This window comes from Harpia harpyja, chromosome 5 (assembly GCF_026419915.1).
Source record: "Harpia harpyja isolate bHarHar1 chromosome 5, bHarHar1 primary haplotype, whole genome shotgun sequence".
Taxonomy (NCBI): domain Eukaryota; kingdom Metazoa; phylum Chordata; class Aves; order Accipitriformes; family Accipitridae; genus Harpia; species Harpia harpyja.
The window spans coordinates 4,786,309-4,803,497 of NC_068944.1; the positions used below are offsets into that span (position 1 = coordinate 4,786,309).

Here is a 17,189-nt window from a genome sequence, read left to right on the forward strand (position 1 = left end):
TGCGCACACAGGTGTACACCCTTCTGATTATACAAATACCTGCTGTAATCTAAAGTGATGCAGTACTGCTGTCATTTTAATGCAACAGGAACGACCATAATACAAAAAATAATTAAGGTTTTTTTCTCTTTCTTGGTCTCATTAACTAGAAAGCAAAAACTTTTAAGATTTTGCATGTAGCTGAAAGAAAAAGAACAATTACCTTCTAAGTAGGTCTAATGATTCCCAATTCCTTTGGGAATCCCAATATCCTTAAGATAGGCGTACTTTAGAATACATTCTATTATATCTATTATATTATTATATCTATTCTATTATCCATTTTCTATTATATTGGGTTTTGTTGTTTTATAGCTTCCCCTTTTGTTCCCTCATACACGAATGTACAACATTTTTTTAATTACTGTTATTATTATTATTATATTTAGGGAAAGAGAGGCAAAAAAGGAACAGGGGAGAAGATTTTTTTCAGTGAAAACTGTTCAGCCATTTCCAAAGCTACAATTAGAGAAAGCCAGAGGCTGGTAATACAGTCAGGCAACAGTACTGAGAATAAGAAGCATGCCTCTATCGTGCCTTTTCATGATACCAAATCCTCCTGCATTTAAGCATCTTGGAAAATCAGCATCTGTCAACTATGGAAGAAACAAAAGCCATGGCAGGCAGAATGAAGTTAAAACCTGGAAAGACTTGGACTGAATAGAAGGGAGAAAGAATTACAACCAGCAAAAGAAAAAGACAGGAGAAGTAAAAATAGCTGGCAGGGGATATGTTGTGAAAACAGAAAAAGGGAAGGCTCAGAGGTAAGGCAGCAATCAGGGACTTCACCCTACCCACGGCCATTCTCTAAAAATAACTTCAAGACTAATCTTATCAGCAACATTTAATCCTACTGATCTTGTACAATAGATAATTATGTAACATTATCTACAAATAGATTCTAATTGTTCAAATTCTTACCAGATGGTATGAAGACTATGTTAATCCCAAATATAGTGTGAGTCAGCCAAGTGTAGAGTCCATAGAACCCAGCCATTTTGAGGGAAGCATCAAATACACCTCTAAAACAATCAAAGAAATTCTGTTAAATTTTATTGGCAATAGGATTCTGGGAACTATAAAGATATACACAAGCTGCTTTGAAAAACTGCAAAGCCATTAGTGCCACAAATAACATAACTCAAAACCTAACACTGAACCCTTTATGCATTTGCTCCCTATGAAAAGAATAAGCATCCATCACATCTGTCATTTAAGGCATTTAGACACAAAAACCCCAGACTGTTCTTTACTGTACAATGGGTTCCAGGGACAAACTCCTTGAAAGAAACTGCTCAAGCGTCAGACCACATCCTCCATCAAAAATAACCTTTTATCTGTGAGAAGCAGTACCATTCTACATATGAACTACTTTTTCTTTGCCCTTTTCCACTTCTACCTGTTCGCTCGTTTATCTGCTTACATTTCTATACCTGCTCATTCTCATCGGATTAAAACCACTGGTCTGTGAAGTGAAATAGGCTGCTTAAACTCTTACTTTCCTACATACTTACATGGCTCTCCAGATGAAAATAATTGACCACCTCATATTCACTACTGGATTTTAGCCTCAATACCTTAATATTCCTAGCTTTTACGTTGCTTACTAGGTTACATTACTAAAAATCAAATAGAAAGTCTGGTAATCTAATTCATTCCTGCTGAATCTACATCCAACATGCTGGCCACAAAACAAAGTTCTCCTCTCTTAAGTATGACCACAGCTTCATGAGACAGTAAACAGGCAGCTAAGTACTGTATCAGTTTTACAGCACTAGTGCACTTAGACATGTGGAATATCCTATAACTGAACTGAAAACCTGTGCCTTAGGACTACAGTCACAAAAATTATACTCTAAAACTGGTATGTCTCACTATTGATTATGCCAGTTTTTCACCCTTATTTGAGAAAGGCGTGAAGTTTCCCGAAACCACTATTTTAGCTTGGATCTAGGTAACCAAACTATCCCTGAGTTCCTCTCCTCAGACCAGTCCTAACAGTTACATCACTGCAGAAGTGGTGGCACACGCACCCTCTCAGCAAAGTTTGCTAATGTTAACTTCCCATTCTACATTTCATGCTTTTAATTACACTGCTTGTGTCTTTGCAGTTTTGGGAACTCTGGCAGGAGGGCAGAGAGGACAGGAAGACATGCAACAGAAATCATGGAGTCAGATGCTTAGTGGAAAGGTTTTCATTGCACTTTGAAGAACACATTCTGCACAGAAAACGGCCCTTTCTGGAACTAAAGCCTCTAAGAGCACAGTTTTTTTCCTCTGTTGAGTCAGTAAAGCCTCCTAGAAAAGAAATCTTCTCTGCTATTAAACACCTAAGTAGAATCTTCTCTTCTGGACTACTAGCAAGCATTCCAAGACTCCCAGTTTTTGCTTCTTTGGGGACTATCCTCATTATTATTTCCATGGGCAGTTTGCATATTTTTGCCCTCCTTTACCACATAAAGGCACACATAGATTCCCAAATGACTGCTGAATCAAAATTATCTTATTTTAAATTCACCCACTGGAAGTTATGAGTGCCTAATAAATCTCACACATCAACACTGTTGATCAAAATGTGAGATCTCTTAACAGATTAACTAGGAACAGTTGTCAGCCATCTCCCCCCAAAAAAGAGGGAAAGGGAAAACATGGAAAAAAGCAAGCTTTAAAGAATGACCTGAAATAACAAATCCAACCTTTGACAGACAAATATTATGTGCTGCGTGAAGAAGGGGAAGAAATATTTACGAATACGTGGTGGCCTCGGTGAAAAGAACCTGAATACTCTGCAGTTTATCTAAACTTCTATAATACTAAAATGGGAAATCACAGACCAAAATATATAGAATCTACAGATTTTGAAGAGTGAAACACTCACCTGTATTTTAGTTATAAGAAAAGTAAGCTTCTGGCATAAAAAAAAAAAATGGCGAGGAGGAGAGAAGACCCCCAAAACCAAAGCCACAGTAAGAATGCTAAATGTGAGCTTGCATTAAAAACTCGAGATGTTTTCATACTTTAGCTACTCAAAAGTCTTAATTTTCTGCATTTTCTGTGACATTTAATTCATCTCTGCTCTTTCTGAGAATATCAAAGGAGCACAATATTTTTGTTACAAGAACCTGTTTATTAATTGAAACTGATTCTGTCAACCATCAAGTATAAAAATCATATAAAAAAGGAGGGAAAAATAGTCAATCTATCAACATTTTAAGGACACCTTACAGAAACAGAGGGCTAAATACCACTTTAATCCATACATGCAAGTTATCTGTGGTTAGATTTTAAGAACTTAGAACATGAACAATTACAACTGGGTCCTTCACAATGGAAGCCTCTGGGCTGCTGGAGAGATGAAGTGCTATCTGTATGGCAACGATCATGAGGGTGTGACAAAAAAACCCCATCACTTTTCCTGGTTGCACTGAAGATACATTTGTTCCCACTAAACCCTTACGCTTTTGTCAAACCAACTTCCTCAGCCTTGTTGGTCTCTTAAATCTTTGACCTGTCCCATAGAAAACCCTTTGCACTATAAAGAAGGTATCTCACAATTTCTGAAACTCTTCCCTGGTGACACAAAGTTTTCAACTTTTTTTAATGCTATTTGCCACAGGTCCTTCCAAAACAAAACCAAAAAGCCCCAACATATCCAGAACAATTTGTTAAAAGGAAGCATTAAATCTGAATATTTAATAGCATCTATGAGAACCCAGATTTCAACATGCTATAATTAAATCTTCAAGTAAATCTTTTTCCTATCAATCAAACAGGAACTGTGGCAAAAATACATCTCAGTTGTCAAAAATATTTTAAAACTTTCCTGGAAATATCTCCTTATTTTTCCCATAAAGATGTTTTCTGTACTGTAGTAAAATTAACAAGGCATTAACAACTTCTGTAAGTATGCCCAAAAACTACATTTCAGTATACAGGAGGTGAGGCCAGCCTCTGGCTTAAGGCAGGTATCTGAAGTATCAACTGTACTTGAAATTAAAATATCCATCTACAACTACAGGAAAGACTCACTTTTTAAACAAGCAGGCACTTTAGATTTTCCCACAGAGACTACAAAGGAAGGGAAGACAGTCTTATTATGGCAACCAAAGGAAAGACAACCACCCAGAAAAATGATTCCAACAGCTAGAATTAATTGCTGTAAATTTAACTATGTTAGGGTATAAGTGTAGAACTGCTTCTCATTCATAAGAAAGCATCCAAAACTGCCATTCTAATTTACGCAGTTTTAGCATTTCAGTTCAGACAAGCATAACTGTTATCCTCAGATTAATTTTATTCAAATTTAAATTCAAGTTCTGCCATGCGTTTTGCTGCTGTAGTCATGCAGCTTGTGAGAAAATTTTACAGTTAAGTCCACTACTCATTACAGATGCACTAGTAGAATAACAGAAAAGTTAATCATGGACCAACAGGTATGTCCTGGTCTGATGTCATTCTGCAAGTTGATATATAATATATTTCAATAGCAAAATAGTATACACCCCTAAAAGACTGTAAAACAGTACAGCATCTCTCTAGCTTCTTGCATCTAGCACACACAACTAATAAGCTGAAAGAAGGCATCACACAGTGCTGAGAAGCTGTGAGGTGCCAGTGGTCAAGCAGGAAGCAAGAGGAGGTTGCACCTAATCTCATTCTCCTCCGCTCCTGCTCCTTCGTGTCTGCCTCAACTAGTCAGAAAAAAGCACAGAGGATCCTACTTTGTGGCAAGTGTGGCCCAGGAGAACTCTAAAGTCTCTGAAGACTCATGTTTGTTACTTCTGTCAGAAAAAACAAGAATCATATCTTAAAGTCTCTAGAAATTCATATCCATTTGACTTCATGGTTAAGGCAGCTAAAAAAATAATGCTGAAAACACTAGCCAGAATCTTCATCAACAGTATGCTTCAGCTACTCTGCATCTGTGATACCAGATCTTAAAGATGATGTGGTATGCTAGTGCAAACGCTGAATAAATTTATTACCATCTGTAAAATGAAGACCTTCCTGGTGAAATTATGACAGTAAATTAATTTCATCTCTTAATAGGTTATTGGCATACATACAGTTTCCTTTTACATACACAAGAGTAACTGTATGTTTCAGAAATCAGAAAATCCAATTGCTGCTCATGTCTCACTTTTGGCACTTTTGTATCTGGATGAACCACTTTACCTGCAAGAGCTTTCATCTGCAAATGTGTAATTTATGAGCACTTCGCGGCAATTTGGTGTAAGGCATACTTAGACATACATATTCCATTTTACTGAGCTTTGAAAAGCATGTAAAATTAAAAAACAAAAAGAAACCAGAGGACATGGGTCTTACTTCACATGATTCAGATTAAAAATGAAGAAACTTCTGTCAAATTGTCAAATGTTTCTGCATAGCTGGCCTAAGTATTTTTTTTGGTGAAAGTTCTTTCTACTTAACTGAAAAGCTAGGGAATTTGCTTGTAGATTTCACAAGGGAAAGTGCTACCTTTTCATTTTATGGGTTTTGTGGGGTTTAGTGGATTTTTTTTTTTTCTTTTTTACTGATTTGCCATAAAAAGTCTACAGCTTCCCCTTTGCTTCTATTGAAGTTTACATTAAATGTATGTCTACCTGAATTCAGGTTCACTTCACAGAGCCTGCAGGTAAGGTCTGTTCACCATTAGCGACACAGTAGAATTTCAAGAATTTCAACCTAACACTACAACAACCCCAGTTGAAAGGAAAGAGGCAGAAAAGTGAAGACTCCTGGGATGCAGAACATACTTCAAGCTTCAACTCAGAGCATCCATTTTTTGACCTCAGAGTTAATTTGATTTTCTAGATCTCTCTGTCCCCAGAGCACTGGAGGAAAGAAGAGCATATGGGCTGAAATGATGAGAATTGGAGTTTCCAGAAAGATTAGACTAAGTATCTAGTAAGTTCAGAAGAGAGATTTACTGGTTACTATACTAAATTTATAACGAAGCCATATTGACCCTGGCCACTGAATGGGTGTAAGAGTAAAAACTAGACAAAAGTGATATTTGTCTTTGGAAACATTTGCAAGAATTAGCATTTCCCTAAATACTTTACAAACCACTTTATAAGCCGTACAGTGGTTTACAATCCAATTAAAATGCAAGTTTGAAAACAGGAACAGCCTAAGCCAAAAATACTACTAGAAAAAGACAATGTCACTCTTTCATCATCTTCTTTACATCACTGATGTTTGGTATTTTCCCATATTCTCTAAGTAGACATTACAAGGACTGTAATACATCTTTGTTGCAAAATCTTCCTGTATACAGAGCTGACTAATTCAAAAATGACACTTTAAGAAACTCCAGCTACTCAATTTCTTTGAGAATACAACCTTTACATCTTGAAAGTAGAAGGTTCAAGGTATAAAAGCAAATGCAATGCATTCCAACCTTCACAGCAGGTTCACAATTTATTTCAAATCAGGTTAACTCAGAATTGCAAGAAGAGCCCTCCCATTCCCCTGTTCTCAAGCATTTATTTCTGCCCCATCCTTCCTCTGTCCACCTGCCAGCATATTCTCTTTTACATGCCACAACAGTTTGTACAATGAATTGAGCTAATACTTATTTTTTTCTGGGTTAGTTTTAACTAACTAGCTCAGCTCTCTACTCCCCATCCAACTCATAGGGCAGTAGCATAAATAGCTGCGTTCACACCAGGAAAGAAGCCAGCATTCTCGCAGCTGGAGGGCAGGAACTCTTCTTTGCACAGTGTTGTCTTATCCCAGTTGAAACTAACAGCCGCTGTCACCGTAACTTCAAAGCCAAGTAACTCATTTTCTTCCTTCTGACACCACCAAGATCTGTTGCAAAAGCCAAGCTACCAGTGACAACCAAAGGACAGCTATTATCTTAAAAAGGACTGAAGTATTCTTCTACAATGATCCCCCAAATTTCAAGTGATCACCGGGAGAACACTGAAGAATGAAATGACTCAAAGAAGTCCTTTTGCAAAAAAACTCTTAAGCTGTTCTTTGACTTCTTTTAAGGGTTTTGTTCTTTTAGGAATAAAAAAGACCCTCACCATTTTTCAGCTTCAAATTACACATGAAAATAAGCAAAGAGCACTAAGATACATTCCAGCTATGAACAAAGCAGAAGTGGCAGTTAAGTGTTTCTTGACAGAATAAGATCATCTCAGGAGCAATATAAATATGCAAACGCTTTTCAGAGACAACTCCATGACAAGATTTCAACAGTTTTGCTGTTGAAATTACTTTCTCCTTGGGAATGATACAATTGAACAAAGAGATGTAACAGCTCCAACATATGGAGGCTAGTAATGACACTAATCACATAAAGTGGTATTGTCTAGAACAAAGCACAGGTCCTTGAAATGGTGTAACACGCAAATATTGCACCTCTCAAGGCAGGACAAGGCTCCAGTGACTGCATCAAAACTTCAGACTTTTAAACAGTGGTAACTAGTCCGAAGGACACAGCAGCAAACAGACTTTCTTCTCTAACAGAGAAGTGGCTATATGCTCTGAAGAAGAACAATTAACATTTAGTCCAACCTCCAAGAAATTCTAGATCTGATTATTTTTTTGCAATACTTTTGTATTCATAATAGTCATTAAAAAATAATTACAAATATTTTGGCCTGTTTTAGTCACATATACCACATAAACTCAGAATTATTCTTCCGAGAAGCACATTTGAGAGCATTAGTTATTTCTGAATCAACTATTTCTAACATTTCCAGATTTTTATCACGAGCAGACCACAATGCTTACTAAGTGCAATACCTAACTATTCTTAATATGGATCATGGAACGTAACATATAAAAAGGCAAACTAGTTCAGACTAAAGGTCTGTCTAGCCAGCATCCCATCTCCAGTAGAGGCCAGAAGCAGATGCTCAGGGAACAAAACAGTACAAACTTAGTTAACAATCCCCCTGAACATTTTTCCAGCCTCTATTTCCACCTCAGGGAATATCGTGAACCTCATGCAGACTGTCTATTTAGTAATCCTCAATTAATATCTATTCTTAGCCCTGTCTAATCCTGCAAGTTGCTGCAGCTCCAACATTCTTTGGCAAGACCTTCCCCATGTCTACTGCCTGTCGCATGAACCAACACATCTTTCTTATTTTTTGAAACTGCCTGCTTGCTTTTTGATGATCCCAAGATTTTATGTTGGAAGAGACCATGAGCCGTCCAACCAAGGCATCCTTTCCACGCTGGCTCTGACTCTGCAAACCTCAATTGTGCAACGTCCTTTTTCCAGGCTGGAGAGTCCTAACCAGCTCAGTCACTCCTCATACAGAAAATGATGTATACGTTCATTCCTCTAATCAGTCTTGTTGCCCTCCTAGTTTTCTGAGATGCAGGAACCAGAATGGCACACTAATTCAGGGTATAGGCAAACCACAGACTCATACAATGGCAGTAATATTCTGTGGTTCTGTTGTCTATGTCTGTTGTAACAAATCTAAATGATTGATATGCCTGGCAGATGTCTTTAAGTATTACCAAGCACTGAGCTAGCATGCCTACCTGAAAATACAGCTCTCAAGTGGTAACAGTCAGCACAGAGGGCATCAGTTTATGTGTCAAGTTAGGACTGGTTTTCACCTGCATGCATCACTTTCATCTACACTACATTTCATCAGTCATTTTATTCCCCAGACACTGCTGTCTTCTAACTGAGTTTGTATACAATCCTGCTGCAATTCCACTATCAGTCCTCATCCTTACTAGCCCAAATAGTTTTGCAGCATCAGTGAGGTGTCCCTCTCTACTTCTTTTCCAGGACAATTATGAATAGATGGGATAGTAGAAGTCCCTACCTCAACACTGTTATTTACTCCTGCCCTGTGTTTCATACCTTTTTGACTGATTATTTATCCATGCAGAAACCTTCTCTATTATCTCATCACTACTTAATTTCCTTGAAAGTCTTTGGAAAGAGATGCTGTAAAAAGCCTTTACGAAACTTCAGTAGAACATAGCAGCCAGATCAACTTATTAATGGTCTTGCTTGCTGACCACTTCAAAAAACATGAAGAGTAAGCCAGAACTTCTCTCTGTGAAAACTCGATTGATTCTTTGCAACTAAATCATACTCACGAGGTGCTGGTATGTCCTTAACTTTAGTTCCTACTAAGCTGCACAGTACTGATGTCCAGCTTACATGTCTGTACTTCCTGGGTTCCCTGGAACTTTCTTTTTTAATTATTATTTTGCCCTTGAGTTTTCTTTGGTGAGTTAGTATCATCCACTCTCAGCAATTTGCTATTGCTCATTTTGTCTGTTCCTTCTACAGCCTCTTCCACAATTACTAATTTCTGAGAGATTCTGCTGCAGCTCGCCCATAAGAAGGGTTTTACAATGTGACTCCCTCCACTTACCTGCATAGCAATGAACAACACAGCATCAATTTACCTCCCCCCTGCAACAGCCTGCAGCAGCCTTGCTGTTGCTGAGTACTCCTTGTCATCCCCCAGCCCCGCCCCGAGTGCTTCTTGCTTCTGCTGCATATGAAAAATGGTATTTTGGTTTAATAGAATTTTGTGGAGCTTTGAGTAAATGAATCTAACTCCCCCCCACCCCCCTGCTTTAGGCCTATTTCTATCTGCTAAAGTTTATGATCCTTTTGTTTTCTTCATTTAGCTAAAACTTCAGCTTTTTAAAGGATAGTTTATAATTTCCTTGGCCTTTGTTACTTTGCTGTTCAGCTATGCAGTCAGTCTTCCCTTTAGCCTTACTCAAGCCTTTCTTAGCTGTTAGCATGCACTGGCACTGTACAATGAGCATTTATTATTCTGCACACCACTTGTAAGGATGTAATTCTTTTAGATCCCCATTTTAGCTTGAAAAGTTCATCAATGAGAGCAACAGCTAGCTGGATTCAATAAAGCTCGAGATCCATTGCAGTCTTATATTAAGAAACTCCCAGTCTGTTTAGAATATTACCATTATAAAATTATGAATCACAAGCATAGAGAAGAGGGTATTTTGATTGCTTATGCTGGTGGAGAGAATAAATAAGGGATAGACCTTATAATTCAACCTAATAAGACAAAAAGCAAAAAGGTAAAGCTGTGATGTTAAATCTCTGAAATGTTAGGAAATCCTGAAGTTTTATATCAGCCTTCATGCTGTCTTCTTACATTTCAATAAATCTGTATTTTAAATAGCAGAAATCTAACCAAGGTTATAATAATATACACTGCAACCTTAAATACACACATAAAGAATTATTAGATATGCAAGCATAAAATCCTGCAATATGTTACACTAAAAATAATTCTCAATAGTATCCCTTTATTCTTAGAAATGCCTAATAGAAGATGTCTTCCTTATACATTTAATAACTATTTCACCAACCCTTGTCTCTCCATCCCTCCCAGTTAGCTACTAGGCCTGCCTTAGAAGCAAAGAGAAAAACTAATTGGCTGACCTGAATTCCAGATGCAAGTTAAGTGTCAGTGTTTTTACTGATACAGCCTATGTCACATACCAACTAAACTTTCATTCAAATAAAGATCGTAAGTTCTGACATAAAAATAACTGTTCAAAAAAGTTGGTGTTGTAGAAAAAGCAGCGTATATACATAATTGCATAAGTGCAATAACTAATTGAAGGACTAGTATCTAAGATGTAATGTAGTTACATTATTCTTAAAGACTGTGTGCAAACTTGCTTATGTGCTTAAATGTGTGCACACACACAAACAACCCACATCTATGTGTTTACAGATACCTTCAGCGTTAAACAAACTGGATAGTCACAGAATTGCAAACAATAAAAATGCACTAAGAGAAATTGCTGTTAGAACATATAGAATTTGCCATCTGGAATATGAAAGAATGGCAGCAAATTGGCACTGCCTGATATAAAACACGGAAGCCCTCAGTAACCTGTCAATGTGTTTGAAAATACACTATACCAGTCTGCATGGTGTAAAGAAGAGAACTGTTTGTTTCAGCATCAGATGATGCCCTTAAATAATCTCATGAATTAGGGATACTAAACTGTAAAATTCCTACAGGCTTTGTGACATACTTGACCCAAATTATGTGTGTACAATAATGAACATCTTTTCATAGTTTCAGGTAAGTTTGGAAAAGGAGTACATGAGCAAATAAATTATTTTCTGAAATTTTATTTGAGTATCTGTTTGTATTATTCTTCGAATAACTTTTTAAAATCATGTGTACGTAAAGCAATATACAGAAAGCTGTGTTTAATAAGAACAAGAATTTTTGATATAAAAGAAAAAAGAAACAGAGGTAAAGACAAATCCCTTTTTTTTGCATATGAGAGAATATTTCAGACTAAAATAGTGGTATGAGTGAGTCACATGGTTATTGCTACTAAAACAATCAGCCGATAAATACTACTATCTATCCCACTAGGATAATAAGGTTACAGTTACTGTCTGTTTGGTTCCGTGAACGTACTGAAACATTGCAGCATCTCGTCTAGATTTATAGACTACATTCTACTTTTTTTTCAGGAACTCAACTGAAGCTTTCCTTTCTTCCATGTAATTTAAAAAAAAAAAAAAAATGTACCTGTTATTCCCAGTTTTAGACTAGAAAATTATTTCATTAAGACAGAATCATTTTCAACTCTATTCCCATCTTGTAACATACACCAGAAGGAGAGCTTGTAACGTTTCAGTGAGGTACTGTTAAATGCATTCCTGTGACAAAAGAGATTTCTGCTAGAGATACTCCTGCTACTAAAGAACTTATATTGCATGCAAAAATTCAGTCAAAACATAATCAGTTAACAGTTGTCTTTGAAAAATTAATCTGAAAAACATTATTAATGTTGCAGTAAAATAAACATTTTGCTTTTTCTAAGCATTAGCTTAACATGCTGGAAGATTATTGTTTTCTGTGGGAATTGTATCACCATCTCATTTTCTCCATCATTACTGCCAGGATGCCACAGCAAACGAGCTACATGTTTAAATAGCTGAGATTTTTTGGTTTGTTTGTTTGTTTGCATGGTAGCTCATTTCAGATCTCTTTAAATGTTAATAAATAAAAGTTGAAAAATCAGTAAGAACCTATTTCAGCCATCAAGGCACTATAGGTTTTCTTCATATCAAATCTCTCTTTGACTTTCTGGCAAATTTCAGTTGGGGATATGATTACTATTTCCTCTTTAGAAACACCTAATATTTTAAGTAACTTTTATATAACCAATGAAAAATCTGATCAAATTTGAGGTGTACGTGGCAAATGAAGAAAATGAAACAAATAATGATAACCGTTCTCAAATTGAAAACAAACAGTACTCATCTTCCTGGCATTACAGAACAAACGTCCACTAACACGTTTCAAGGCATCACTCAAAATACTGATCTGGGTTTAAGACCATTTCACAATGTAATTAGGCCCCACCAAAATCGAAAGCTGCAGTAACTTTAAGCCACAGCCATACCCGTGTGCATGCACTCATGTGAAAGTATCGCACACACTAAATTGCACTGAGGCCGTGACAACATGCAACTTAGTAATGTGCAATATCTCCACCAGAGCAAGCAGAATGGGAGCTTCAGGGAAGAAGGGTATGGTGCATTCAGGAAGAGAACGACATGCTGCTCAGGGAAAGGAAAATGGTTCAGGCAAAGGTGTGCATGCTACTACTTTGGAGACCTGTGAATTGGAGAATTACTGCTTCATCCATTCGGGGGGGCGGGGGGGGGGGTGGAATCCAGACAAGAGCACCACCTCCCTATTTAAGGGGTAAAGGACATAATTTTCCTACTTACGCAGTGAGGTAGGTGACTTAAAAACTGACTTGATTTTACAGAACCTTTCTGAACAAAGAAAATCTCACACCGATATGTGCAGATCATTTCCCCCTGACCCTCAAAATACTACTTCATTAATATAATTATAATTACAATGAAAAATTTCACTAATACTGAAAACTAAAATTATCTAAATACACTAAACTGGTCCAAGTGGTTCTCACGTTTCTAAAGCAAGTCATCTTCCTAACCCTGACTGAGTGCGCTGCCAAAAGAATTCCTGCAGCTCAACCTACTCTGGCATAACTCTTCTGCCACAGTTGCCAGTTCCCTCTCTACTCCCCTTTCTCCACTGGTTCCCGTAGCTGATTTTCAGTAGTTTCAGTGAAAGAAAATCGTGTATTTACTATATTCACAGGCTACTAAACACCACTGCCAGTCAAGGAAGACTCTTGCACACGATGAAGGTGCAATACTACCTTCACATTTCATCACATTTTTGTGCTGATCCCCACTTATGTAATATGGAAAACGGCAAAAAATAAGAATTAAAGAAGAAAAAAAAGGACAGAATGCCAGAAGGGACAAAAGGCAAAGGGCAAATGAAGCATTTATCAAGAAGAAGAAATAGTAATGAAGTATTGCCACACCAATAAAGTTAAAACTGGAGTGAGAAAGACCTGAGATTGATTGCAAACCAAAGAAAAGAGAAACCGATGAACCAACTGGGCACGAAAGACCAAAACTATGAGAGAACAGAAGCTATTTTGCTACTGAGACATTAGCAGTATTCAGGATTATTACCAGTTTCCTGAATTTTTATTTCCCGCCTCATTTACAGGCAATGACACGGGAAATTCCAGCATGGAATTTGGCACTGTGAATTTTGAATTAGTTGCTTTATTTGAAGTAGCACCAGAACTTCATACATCAGTCAGAAAACCCTGTGGTCATACATGCCTTTGGTAGTGATCTTCCTCCCAGACTTTTTACTGCTTTTTACAGAAACATCAAGCAAATATTGATCTTTCCTCTCCCTCCGCAGATTAAATGCTGCCTTCCCCAAAATGCAAATGATCAGAAGGAGCAAAGGCAGTATATGGCAACAAAGCACATACAAGTGCTTACTCTAATCATCAAAGTTACTCAAAACTGGGAAAACTGATTTATGAATAGTTTGCAAAACTGTATTTGTTCTAAAGTCCAAACACTGTCGGTCCCCTTCTGGAGGATTGCTTGGAGACTGGCTGCGACAACTGGGACAACTCCATCAAAGGGAGATACCTGGCACAAAGGCAAATGCCAAGCTTACAAAGAGAATCACATTTGCAACACGGGGAAAGACCAAACCACCAGGAGGCTATCCCTTGTGTTTCTCTTTCCCTCCTTGTCCTGGGAGAAGCCTAGAAAGACTGAATTATGATCCTAGGCTTAGAAGGTCCCCACTGAGCAATGGTGCTTCTTGTGCCCCTCCCTCTCCTCTCGGTGTCTAAACTCTTAGAAAAGCTGCCCAACTACCACCCAGGCCCGTACTTCAGACGATCCCTAGCATCAGCCCCACCACCGACCTGAGGCACACCGACCCTAGCAGCTGCCCCGCGCGTGGGATTTGTCCTGCCGAGCACGAGGCAGCGGTCCTCACGCCATACGGGAGTTCCCTCCTCCTCTCCGCGCCTCAGCCGTCTGGATGCCGTGGTCATGGGCCTTGCTAAGGTCAGGGTAAAGGGCAATCACTGCTCTCCCCTTGTCCCGCTACGACAGTCACCTCCTCAAAGCAAGGCTCATGTTGGTCCCATGGGGAAGTTTCATCCCATGGCTTGTAGCAGGTAACTCTTGGATTCCCTTCAAATTCTTTAAAACTCCTGCTTTGTCATCACAGCTGTATCTTTTTTTTTTTTCCCCACTACTGAAGTGCAAGTTTAACATCTGTGGTATTGTGACAGAAACAGATTCAACACTTGGCTCAAAATAGGCTGGAAAGCAGTTCTTACCTCAATACAGCTCATAAATCAATCCCTATGAACAGAGATCTGTCACTGTCTTTGCAATCTCGTCACCAAGGGAGTTCAAAAAATATTTGTAAGATCTATAGCTACTTATAGTCCAGACAATAAAAATCACAACACAGCTCTGATGAGAGAAACTGTAATGGGAAAAGGTCTTGGTTTGATTCCGTGCTTGTTGGATAACAGTTTCAAGTTAAGGGATTTCTTGAGCTACAGAAACCATTCGCTGACTGCCCTCCTCCTTTCCCCCTTCCTCTTCTCACAAATAAATGGCAAAGGACCCAAAGGAACAGACTTCCTTGATTGTATCCAAGTTCCCTAGTACTTTTTACAAACATATTTATAAGTAAAAGAGCAACAGAAGTGACTGACAACATGGAAGAAGAGTATTTTCACGTCATTTGGTCCATGAGCAACAGTGATGTAACTAACTGCATGTCTTGCCAGAAGGATCCCTACCCTCTGACAGGACTAGTCAGATGCACTCTTAGCTTTGTGCATGTGCTATGTCCTGCTGAAGAGTGATGGGAGCTGGAACACAGCTGGTGACTTTCAATATTTATAACCTGATCTTTCTACACTTTTGGTCAACTTGAGTGCACATTTTGAGGCTGAATTCAAATTGTGTAATGCTGTCACAGTCTAATGATGAAAGAGACTACAGAAGTTTCATTAGTTGATAATTCATGATACAAATGGAGCCTCTTCCTCCCATCTTACCACCAAGCATTAACATCCATTTTGCATGCCTTTTATAGATGAGGTGAACAAGCCATTTTCACATTTCTACCCCCCTAGCAACAACTCATCGTCAAAAACAAAGGACAGCTGCTACTTTGTCATGAAAGAAATGGTTTGCACTGGCAATTGTTTTTCATATGGCAACAAATCGGGCATGCATAAACTCATGGGAATTTGTTACTATAATCTTCATATTTACATACTGAAGATCACAGTAAGTATTGAGTGGAATGCAAGCTAATCTAGAAGCATTATGATAAATGCTTAGGTACAACCGAGCAAGAGAGAGAAACTTCTGAAAAATCTCAGAAAAAGCATTCCAAAGAATTCAAATAAGGCACCAAGTACAGGCTACTCCAAACAAACAAATATGAATGACTGATTCAGGCTACCTTAGTGAACACACAGACTAAGTTCCCTCGCGTATGACAAACAGCTTCACATTCCACATTCTCCCGGCACTGGCTTTTGCAGTTACTGATGCATGGTGGCTCTTTCCTTCTCATTTTCCTGTGGCTTCTCTAACATTATTTTCTTTCTTTCCACCATTCTAAACTCTGTCAAATATCTTGGGTCACCTGTGTGACAGACCTATAAACTTAAAATTGCATTTAATACAATCCTCCTTGCAGAGTATCCATGTCCAGAGAAGCCATATCCTGGCTTTTGACACTGTTCCCCTCTACCAAGGGCTAAAGAGAACAATTTGTGAGACAAGTTTCAGTTTCTAAATCTGCTCACATTCTTCAGAAGAGACAGAACTGAGATATTAACCACATGATCAATGAAAACTCAATAGCAGTCACTCAAGAGAAGGGCTATTAGCTTTTTGGCAGAATTCCAAATTTGTTGCTGGATTGCCCCTTCATTTCAAATGACTATAGCAGTTATCGTTGTTGTTCAAGATCTTACACAGCATGATATAACCTTCTTATTGTTAAAATGTACCCAGAAACAGCTTAATTCCAATAACAGATAACAACGCTCACTTGTAAAGTACACCTAAGAACAATGGCAAACATTCGGCAATGAGTCTGGAAAGCAGTTTTAATACATCTCCGGTTTAAAGTCTATTCATGTTTTGTATATATGTGCAGGATGACACAGAAAGCAGTGGTGTAAGAGACAATGGCTGTATAGAATTTAGCATGGAGTCTGTTGACTTTGCCCAGTCCATCAACTTTTTTGAAAAAGCGAGCTATGACTTAAACACCTTATTTAAAATCCATTTATCACATTACCAACATGTTAGTGTTTCAAGCTGCTAACAGGTGAAAGCTGACAGTTTCAGTCATCTGTGATGAATGAAATACATTACTGTACCACCCCAAAAATTGCTTTATTGTGAGATCTCAGTGAACCATATTTAAAAACACAAAAAATCCTCCTTCAATTACTGTAGTGGTTTAGAGGTGAAACATAAGAATGGTAATTAAGCATGAAACACTGTGGATGCACTCTGGAGATGCAGTACAGTAGTGTTTTAAGTGGGATAAGGAGAGCTCTCCCCTGTTGTTCCCTTTGGTGTAATTTGGTTCATGGAGATCATGAACTAGATTTCTCTCAGATGAAAATGAACTGGAAAATGCACGCCAGGAGCATATATAATACACTCCAGCTGCAAATGGGTACTTAGTCCCCAAGATTAGACTAAAAATAGTTCAAACTAA

The 17,189-nt window shown here is 38.0% G+C and overlaps 1 protein-coding gene across 2 annotated transcripts in view; it reads right to left on the bottom strand.

Moving 5' to 3' along the window:
• Positions 1-17,189, bottom strand: part of TMEM245 (transmembrane protein 245) — an 87,187-nt gene that overhangs the window by 11,173 nt on the left and 58,825 nt on the right. For both annotated transcript variants that reach the window (XM_052787583.1, XM_052787582.1), the window contains one exon: positions 961-1,061. In XM_052787583.1, the coding sequence (XP_052643543.1) occupies positions 961-1,061 (101 nt within the window). The remainder of the gene's footprint in view (positions 1-960; positions 1,062-17,189) is intronic.